This window comes from Littorina saxatilis, linkage group LG13 (genome assembly GCF_037325665.1).
Source record: "Littorina saxatilis isolate snail1 linkage group LG13, US_GU_Lsax_2.0, whole genome shotgun sequence".
Classification (NCBI taxonomy): Eukaryota; Metazoa; Mollusca; class Gastropoda; order Littorinimorpha; family Littorinidae; genus Littorina; species Littorina saxatilis.
Genome location: NC_090257.1, coordinates 39,389,546 through 39,399,407, shown reverse-complemented (window position 1 = coordinate 39,399,407; position 9,862 = coordinate 39,389,546). Strand labels below are relative to the sequence as shown.

General features: G+C 41.0%; 1 protein-coding gene across 2 annotated transcripts in view; it reads left to right on the top strand.

Moving 5' to 3' along the window:
* The first annotated feature begins 270 nt into the window (after positions 1-270).
* Positions 271-9,862, top strand: part of LOC138945701 (integrator complex subunit 6-like) — a 38,590-nt gene continuing 28,998 nt past the window's right edge. Inside the window, exons 1-3 of one of the 2 annotated variants that reach the window (XM_070317191.1) lie at positions 271-572; positions 693-770; positions 9,630-9,779. In XM_070317191.1, the coding sequence (XP_070173292.1) occupies positions 462-572; positions 693-770; positions 9,630-9,779 (339 nt within the window). In that variant the 5' untranslated portion in view covers positions 271-461. The remainder of the gene's footprint in view (positions 573-692; positions 771-9,629; positions 9,780-9,862) is intronic. The other variant, XM_070317190.1, reaches the window with a different exon arrangement.

Genomic DNA, 9,862 nt, shown 5'->3' with positions numbered 1-9,862 from the left:
CACATCAAAATATGTACGACAAACACGGAACAAGGGTGTTGTCTGCTAAAGAAAAAGTAGGTCAATTGAGGGAGAATCATTGTGCTGCATTCTAGTATGATTTTTTGACATAACATTGCAACTAAAGAAGGATTAGACACACCGCCAACAGCCCTATGAAAAAAGAAAATGTTTCTAATCGACTAACATTTCCAAGATTTAAGTGCATTTTTTTTGCTTCTCTAATCACATCTTTTTCACACAAGGACTGGTCCCTAACCATCCTACTTGTCCAATCAGAATCTAATGGCGCCGAGGTCACGTGAACAGAATTCGTGGCGTGCAGGCTGCTGGTGGAGCAGCCACTAGTAGTGCGCCATTGTTCGACGGGGAAGAGATTGACAGTTTTTTCCGCAATATACCGCCGTTTTACGCGGTCGGTGTTGCCGTAATCAGTCAAACTGGTGTTTTGGGGACTCATTATGACCATTATTTTATTTTTGGTCGATACTAGTGCGTCTATGAACCAACGCACGTATCTTGGAACCACGTTGATCGATGTAGCTAAGGCTGCTGTTGAGACTTTTATGAAGGTAACAGACGTGGAAAATGTGATATTTTTCGGACACTTCGGTGAGCGAACGGGTATCCTTTTCGCTTCAGCTAACTAAATGATCCAGTTTTAATGATTCTTTCGTTATTTCTTTATTCAGATTAGGGCCCGCGATCCAAATAGCCGATGGGACAGGTACATGCTCCTGACATTCGAAGATCCTCCAGCGAATGTGAAGGTAAATAACAAAACTGCGGTGGAATCGGCCGCCAGAAGTTATCACTTCTGATAATTTGCAACGTGTAGATGCTTCGTAGCGAAAATTAAATCCGGGTGGAACTGTCGGTGCGGTGCGTTGAACATTTTAGTCCAAGAGGCCGTTATTTGCGACACACACCCGCCATTTTCTTCCCCGGTCTGCGGGAGGATTGTGGGACGGAAAAAATGTATGCCCAGCAACCGGGTCGCATTTGCATACGAAAGGTCACGCGGGGAAGAGAGACCACCTGCAGCATCATTGGCCGTGCGAAGTCAGATCATGCAAAGAGAGTGCTAAACGTTTATAAAGCTTGTGTGAATAATTAGTAGAAAACTACATTCTCCTCGTCATTCTGAATGACAAAAAACAGTAATCATGAAAAAAGTGTAGAGTAGCCTATTCTTAGTGATCAGCAAGAAATCATCTGAAACTTCGTTAACTGTCATAAAAAAAAATTGCATTGACAGACAAGAAATGACAAAACAAAGAAAAAAACTTCAAAGTTTCATTTAGATAATGATTTCACAGAAAATGAAACCAATGGAGAGAAAAAAAGACAAATTGACAACAGTGACTTGCAGGTTCATACATTCATGACAAGCAAATGGAAAAATAAATGTTTGAGCAGGTATGAATGCAATGCTGATGGAAGGTCAGAAATGGTGTGAGGTTGTCTCCAGATGGTGTCTCCAAGAGTGCAGACAACCGTCTTCCCCGTGTTGACCTTCACCTTGGGTGCTGGCGTGGCAGGACCGATTTGTTCAACCTTCACAGGAGCTTCTGATGTTATAAATATTAACACAAGCAATTATATCATTATCAATATGAATTGTAAATTAATTTGTTCTTGTTCCAATAACGGATGAAAAAAGACTAACTGTGAATGAATTTGTTCTCAGCACAATACTAGTGGTAAAAAGTGATTTTTACATTTAGTCAAGTTTTGACTAAATGTTTTAACATAGAGGGGGAATCGAAACGAGGGTCGTGGTGTGTGTGTGTGTATGTGTGTGCGTGCGTGCGTGCGTGCGTGTAGAGCGATTCAGACTAAACTACTGGACCGATCTTTATGAAATTTTACATGAGAGTTCCTGGGATTGATATCCCCGAACGTTTTTTTCTTTTTTTCGATAAATGTCTTTGATGACGTCATATCCGGCTTTTCGTGAAAGTTGAGGCGGCACTGTCACGCTCTCATTTTTCAACCAAATTGGTTGAAATTTTGGTCAAGTAGTCTTCGACGAAGCCCGGACTTCGGTATTGCATTTCAGCTTGGTGGCTTAAAAATTAATTAATGACTTTGGTCATTAAAAATCTGAAAATTGTAAAAAAATATTTTTTTTATAAAACGATCCAAATTTACGTTTATCTTATTCTCCATCATTTGCTGATTCCAAAAACATATAAATATGTTATATTTGGATTAACAACAAGCTCTGAAAATTAAAAATATAAAAATTATTATCAAAATTTTTTTTTCGAAATCAATTTAAAAACACTTTCATCTTATTCTTTGTCGGTTCCTGATTCCAAAAACATATAGATATGATATGTTTGGATTAAAAAGACGCTCAGAAAGTTAAAACGAAGAGAGGTACAGAAAAGCGTGCTATCCTTCTCAGCGCAACGAATACCCCGCTCTTCTTGTCAATTCCACTGGCACTGCCTTTGCCACGGGCGGTGGAGTGACGATGCTACGAGTATACGGTCTTGCTGCGTTGCGTTGCGTTCAGTTTCATTCTGTGAGTTCGACAGCTACTTGACTAAATGTTGTATTTTCGCCTTACGCGACTTGTTTTGTTTCTCTCCACAAGTTCTCTAATTACTGTTCGGTAATCAGTTGCCTACGTTTCTGTTGAGGAAGAAATAAATCTAAAGTCAATTTGCCCTATGGAATTTAAAAAAGTTTGCCTTTCACTGACTTCACTGAAAATCAAACATGACGGAAAAGAATTGCATCACACTGTGACGACTCCAGTCTCGGTTTTTTTTTTTAACATTTTTTTATTTGGTGTTTAACGTCGTTTTCAACCACGAAGGTTATATCGCGACGAGCTCCAGTCTCGTGTCATCTGAGGATGGTCATGTCGACGGTTAAAGGGCATAAGAATTTTGAATCTGCATTTCCTTAAGGTGGTCAGAACTATTAACAGAACACACATGGGACATTTTATGAACATCGACTTTCACTATAGAATTACAGTTTATCGTTTGTAGGTTAAATCTGGGATATGAACATCAACTTTCCCTTTAAAAATACAGTTTATTAATAGTACATACAGGTTAAAGCTGCTGGACATTCGTCATACCTTTACCTCAAGCCCAGGCATGTATGTCAGAGAACAGACATTGCATTCAAAGCTGAATATGCTTTTAAAAAATTCTCTAGCACAATCTTGCCAATACACTCCTTTTTAATTTGGGTGAATCTCTTGTTCTTATTTATAACATCAGACAGCTCCTTCAAAGCACTAAGACTATAGGGGTCACTTTTCTTAAAACTGGTCTATAGAGAGCAGACGTTCTGTTTTCTCAGGTTGACTTGAGCGTATTTGTTATTTGCCATTTGCCGTAACACAGACACAACAAAATACTAGTCTAAAATGTGAATTCCTCACCTGTCATTTTCGTATTACTCCAGTCCTACCTACCAACCTCCAAGGTTTGGGCGGAAAATACCCTAAATTCACTTCTCACTGAATTGCTTTCAAATCAGATGAGTCATGTCTAAATCTCCCAAGCATAAGTTTTTTTTTAAGTGTTTGCCACCTTTTGTGCAAAGTTCTTTTTTCTACTGCATAAATACTTACTTTTCTTACACATCTGTTTCAAAATTATCAATACATGTTGACATAAAAGTTAAACCTATTCTTTCAGTCTCTCCTTTTTCTCAATTTAAAGGCACACTTCTTCCCATGAAAACAATTTGACCGTCTCAGATCTTGGCTTTTACATGGGATACGACTATTCCTCTGTTTTGGTCTCAGGGACTGGGTGGCCGAGTGGTAACGCACTTGCGCTCGGAAGCGAGAGGTTGCGTGTTCAGGCCTGGGTCAGGCCGCAATTTTCTCCCCCCTTTCCTAACCTAGGTGGTGGGTTCAAGTGCTAGTCTTTCGGATGAGACGAAAAACCGAGGTCCCTTCGTGTACACTACATTGGGGTGTGCACGTTAAAGATCCCACGATTGACAAAAGGGTCTTTCCTGGCAAAATTGTATAGGCATAGATAAAAATGTCCATCAAATACCCGTGGGATTTGGAATAAAGTAAAAAAAAATCCATCTCACACGGCATTAAGACTCAGGAAACATGAATACACGCATGCAGGAAAAAAAAAATGGGTAGCGCCGTATACTGTATGGCAGCTCGCTTTCCCCGGGGAGAAAGCAGCCCGAATTTCCATGAGGGTAACCTCACTGGACTGTAAATCTTATCTTATCCAATCCAATCCAATCCAATGCCAAACATCAACACCCTGACTGCTTGCTGTGGCCAGTTGGAATTTTGCGATGAATTAGATTTAAAAAAATTTAATTGATCATAAAATTTGCAGAGAGAGCACCCGGGCTGTCTATTTCAGGAATGGGGCCAAGTGGAGGGATGTCTTATCCCATGTAAAGGCCTGGTCAGATCTGAGACAGTTGGAACTTTTTACACGGGAAGGGGTGTGCCTTTAACATCACAAAAGACAGAACCTCTGTACTTTACTAAATGAAGAGCCCTTTAGGCTTTACTGCTCCACATACAAATAAAGAACTCATTTTAATAGGCAGCATCACCAAACCAGTTTTCAGGAGACTGACCCTTGGAGCCTAAGTTTCACCTGGTTGTGTGTGTGTGCATGACTTGTGAATTTTACATGTCATTGTTTGTGTGTGTGTATGATTGTTTTGGTTGGTTGGTTTGTGTTTTTACTGTGAAAGATTGAGAGAATGCCTGTATGTTCTTGTAAAAATGTAAGTTTTATGTGCATGCTGTGTGTTTTGAAACTGAAGTGAAAATGGACGTCTGTTTTGATGTTGTTGGCGAGGCGTGACTGAAACGAAAGACCAAGTATGGTCATTTCTGTTGTCCTTGGGACTTGCATCACATGCCGCTTAGCTCTTCTGACCCAATGTGCAGTGTGCACGCATGATTCAGTGTATCAGATGTAGCATCAGCAATATAAAGTCAGTTGGCAACATTGGTCTTTCCTCTGTGCATTGCCCTGCAGAGTTGCAGCTGTGATGTTTCATCCAGAGCAGTAGGAGGCAGTTATATAAAAAAAAATTTAAAAAATCTTGTCGGTGAGCTTGTTCATGAAAGCAAGCATGTTGTTATTGCTTGTTGTGATATAATGTACACTGCAGGCAGTAACAAGATTGCTGAACATTTTGCTGAAGACTACAGGGTCCCTTCTTCAAGTTTGAGAAAGGGACAATGCAAAAACACAAAGAAATTGTAAGTACAGACTGTAGAACTTGCTGTTATACCAATGAAAAGTGCGTTTTAGTTTACTTGTAACACAAAGGGGTCGGGTCAAAGAAAAGGTAGATGCAAACAGAATAATGTATAAATTAGTTTGAAATAGTGGTACTATGACAACAGGACACTCGGGGAACAAGTCCAAGTGTCCCTGCATTGCAGGTGGCGTCACATTATGTTTTGGTTAAGATAATAAATAGACAAAGGTAAAACAGAAGGTATTCTTTCATGGGAGGTGTCCTCTTGTCGGAGGGGCATATCACATTGCTGAGTGGTACCACTGGCCACTGTTAGACAAACTGCTGAGTGGTACCACTGGCCACTGTTAGACAAACTGCTGAGTGGTACCACTGGCCACTGTTAGACAAACTGCTGAGTGGTACCACTGGCCACTGTTAGACAAACTGCTGAGTGATACCACTGGCCACTGTTAGACAAACTGCTGATGTTCATACATGTATTTGGTTTGTGGCTCAGTCAGTAGCACGCCTTTTAGTCAAGCAGTATGTAAGAAATGTTAGGTCCTTTGTACTGGAAACTTGCATTCTCCCAGTAAGGTAATATATTGTACTACGTTGCAAGCCCCTGGAGCAAATGTTTGATTAGTGCTTTTGTGAACAAGAAACAATTGACAAGTGGCTCTATCCCATCTCCCCCATTTCCCCGTCGCGATATAACCTTCGTGGTTGAAAACGACGTTAAACACCAAATAAAGAAAGAAAGTAGCACGCCAGTTTTATAAACTGTTCGTCGTTATCAACGTGGGTTCGAATCCCACCTTTGGCGTAAGATTTATTTCTCAGAATCAATTTTGTTCAGACTCTATTCGGTGTCAGAACACCCCCATGTGCACACATGCGCAGGATAAAGATCATAAGCTCACAGCGAAAGTCAATGCTGGTTAGTCGAAGAAGACAGCTGCAGTGAGCTTGTTCGAGTCAAAATATTACACCATATCTTCAGCATACATGTATTACCAATACCTGTCTCAATATTGGCCAACTGGTCGAAGAGTAATAAATAAATAAATAAAAATAAACACGAGAATTTATATCGCGCACATATCTCGCCTCAAGGCGCACAGTACGAAATATGAGAGAGCCCTGAAGTGCAGCCGCTCAGCGCAGAAGGGACAGCACTCTATATTTCGGGGGAAGCATGCTGGGTATTTTCGTGTTTCTATAACCCACCGAGCTCTGTCATGGATTACATGATCTTTTCCGTGCGCACATGGTCTTGTGCTTGCGTGTACACACGAAGGGGGTTAAGTCACAAGCAGGTCTGCACATAAGTTGACCTGGGAGATCAGAAAAATCTCCACTTTTAACCCACCAGGTGGCAGCGACCGGGATTCAAACACACAGCCTTCCGATTAGGAGGCCGACGTCTTGCCACTGCGCCCGTCTTAAGAGGAAGTTAAACTCTATTAGTCAGCAATTAAAGTGAAGGGGCGTTATCAGCCAATTTAAACTTAGTTAGGACATCCACATCAACAGTACGAGCCATGCTGGCACATGAGGACAGTAAATGAATTTTTAATGATGGAAAACCAACAGGTCATCTCTAGTCTAGGTCCATGACCTATGTGGTATGCTTGCATGTGCGATACATCTGCATGTGCACACATATACACAGAGGTATGCTTCAGTGTATGTAACAACCTCACTATAAAATGTTCCTTTTTGTTAGTGGTACCTTCAGCCAGAAAAATGTATGTTAACTTCCTTATATTTATCCCGGCTAAAACACTATAATATGTTCCAAGCACCTCCCTCCCACCCCCTCCAAGAATGTATCATTCAAATGCATGAAATACCCCACATTTGGAGCAGTGTTTGTGTGAATGAATCTTTGTCCCTGAATGACCTGTTCATCGCTATGTATGGCACATGAATTTTACCTGGGCTGTAGATACCCTCTCATGTAAAGGCAACCCCCCGCGGGTTAGGGGGAAGAATTTACCTGATGCTCCCCAGCATGTCGTAAGAGGCGACTAACAGATTCTGTTTCTCTTTTTACCCTTGTTAAGTGTTTCTTGTATAGAATATAGTCAATTTTTGTAAAGATTTTAGTCAAGCAGTATGTAAGAAATGTTAAGTCCTTTGTACTGGAAACTTGCATTCTCCCAGTAAGGTAATACATTGTACTACGTTGCAAGCCCCTGGAGCAAATGTTTGATTAGTGCTTTTGTGAACAAGAAACAATTGACAAGTGGCTCTATCCCATCTCCCCCCTTTCCCCGTCGCGATATAACCTTCGTGGTTGAAAACGACGTTAAACACCAAATAAAGAAAGAATCAGAATGTAAAGGCAACTCTGTGACTGATGAAATTTGCTGCACTAGTCATAGAAATACTCGGTGAAATTCTCAAGCAGGATCAATCCCCAATAGAAGAAGAGTGCAATTATGTAGCCTTGTGATTAATACGTCCGCCTTCTGTATGGAAGGTTCTGGGTTTGAATCTTGATTGCGCCTGGTGAGTTAAGGCTGGAGATTTTTCTGATCTCCTGGGTCATCTTATGTGCAGACCTGCCAGTGCCTTATCCCCCTTCATGTGTTCACGCAGGCACAAGGCCAAGTACACACGGAAAAGAGCCTGTGATTCATGTCAGAGTTTGGTGGGTTATAGAAACATGAAAATACCCAGCATGCATCCCCTGAAATGGAGTTTGGCTGTCTGAAATGGCAACTGTCTTGAACCCACTTGAACAAAATACAAATGTACGTGGGAGTTGCAGCTCATGAATGCAGGAGAAAAAGAAGAATCCCTGAAAAAGTTTGGTTTAATCATTGATTATTCAAAAGACCATCACCCAACTTGAGGAGGATATGCAAGGGAGGCCAAACACAATGGTACCATGCCACCTGTGATGACTGATGTGAGGCCGCTCCCATGAATGGACACCTGTTTTCTCCTTTTCTATAATCTTTGCTAAAATATGTGCCTGTGACAACAGACAACTTGAATGCAGGGACATTTTTGGCTGGGTTAAAACGAGTTCTTTTATCTCAGGTACCACTGTGTCTGGCAGGTATTTGGAATATAATAATTAATATTGGCTTGGTATGGATAAATCCAGTCACCCCAGGTTTTCATTTGTATTTATAGCCTGAAAAAAATAACAGGTCAACCTGTGCAAAAGAAGAACAAACTGAAGAATGAAAATACATAACTGAGTGAAAATGAACAGCACAGCATCAGTTCCACAGTACCGTATCAGTTGAACAGCATCAGTTCCACAGTACCGTATCAGTTGAACAGCTGAGTCAAGAGTTTTTGAGGGTAGTCACTTAATGATTGGCATGTATATGTAGCTTTTCTAAAGTTAGAGGAAACGGAAGGGCAATTAACCCTTAGCACTCAAGTGACCTGTTGCTATTGAAAATGTCGCATAGTTTAGAATGATACCAACAGCTGTTGTCGGTTCTGATTATGCTGTCAGTCTAGTCTCTTTCATTGGAGTCAGCGCAGGTCTGCCCAAGCTGTGGTTTGCATAAAGTTATGAGTACATGCAACATTTGTACATGAACAGCAGTATGAATTAGATTTTATCTTGCAAATTCCAACAAGAACAATTGCTTCTTTTCCTTGTCATGCGAAATGCAATACTGATATTTTTTTTTAAAGAAAAACATTGATTGTTTGAAACATAAAACTTTAAAAGGACACTTTTTTCCCCCTCTCAAAGGTACACACACACATGCATACATGTATCGTTTATTGACAATTGCGCACGAACACACGGACATAAGATTTAAGAAAATACAAGATCACTCAGGGATGGAAGCTCACTAACCCATGCAGATATCAAGAGATACCAATAGTGTTGGGCATGCATCATTATTTTCTTTGCTTCCGTCTTATTCTGTGTCCAGAAAACAGTGTAACTTCTGTAATTACAAATACAAACGTTCATACAACCATCATAGGTGAAGGCCGTCAAAAGTTTCAGATTGCGAACGCGCTCAGTCACAGGTGTAGACACCCGCATCAGTATTTCATACTTGCCCACCCACACCAACAAAGCTTAATGTCAGTGAACAGATTGAAATAATCCTTTGAGCCTAAATATTCAATGACAAAACCAAAGGCTTTGAACAGTCATCACAGGTGAAGTCTGTCGAAAGTTTCACATTGGGAACGCGCTCAGTCACAGGTGTAGATACTTGCCGCATCAGTATTTCATACTCGCCCACCCACACCAACAAAGCTTTTTGATATCAGTGAACAGATTGAAATAATCCTTCGAACCTAAATATTCATTAAAACAATCCTTTGAGCCTAAATATTCATTGAAATAATCCTTTGAGCCTAAATATTCAATGACAAAAAGCAAACGCAGAAGCTCGAACCCGGTGATGTGGTGTGTGCAGGCTGGGTGGAAGGAAACGGCAGGAACGTTCACCGCCGAGCTGAAGAACCTCAAGGCGGGCGGCCTGACCAATATGGGCCATTCCATCAAGTACGCCTTCGACCTCCTCAACGTCTTCCGCATGCAGAGCGGGGTCGACACTTACGGACAGGTGTGTATCTAGCTGCTGTACAGGGGTTGGCACCAAACAAAGCTATTGAACAAAGTTTTGAAGTGCTTTTTATAAGTCAGTGA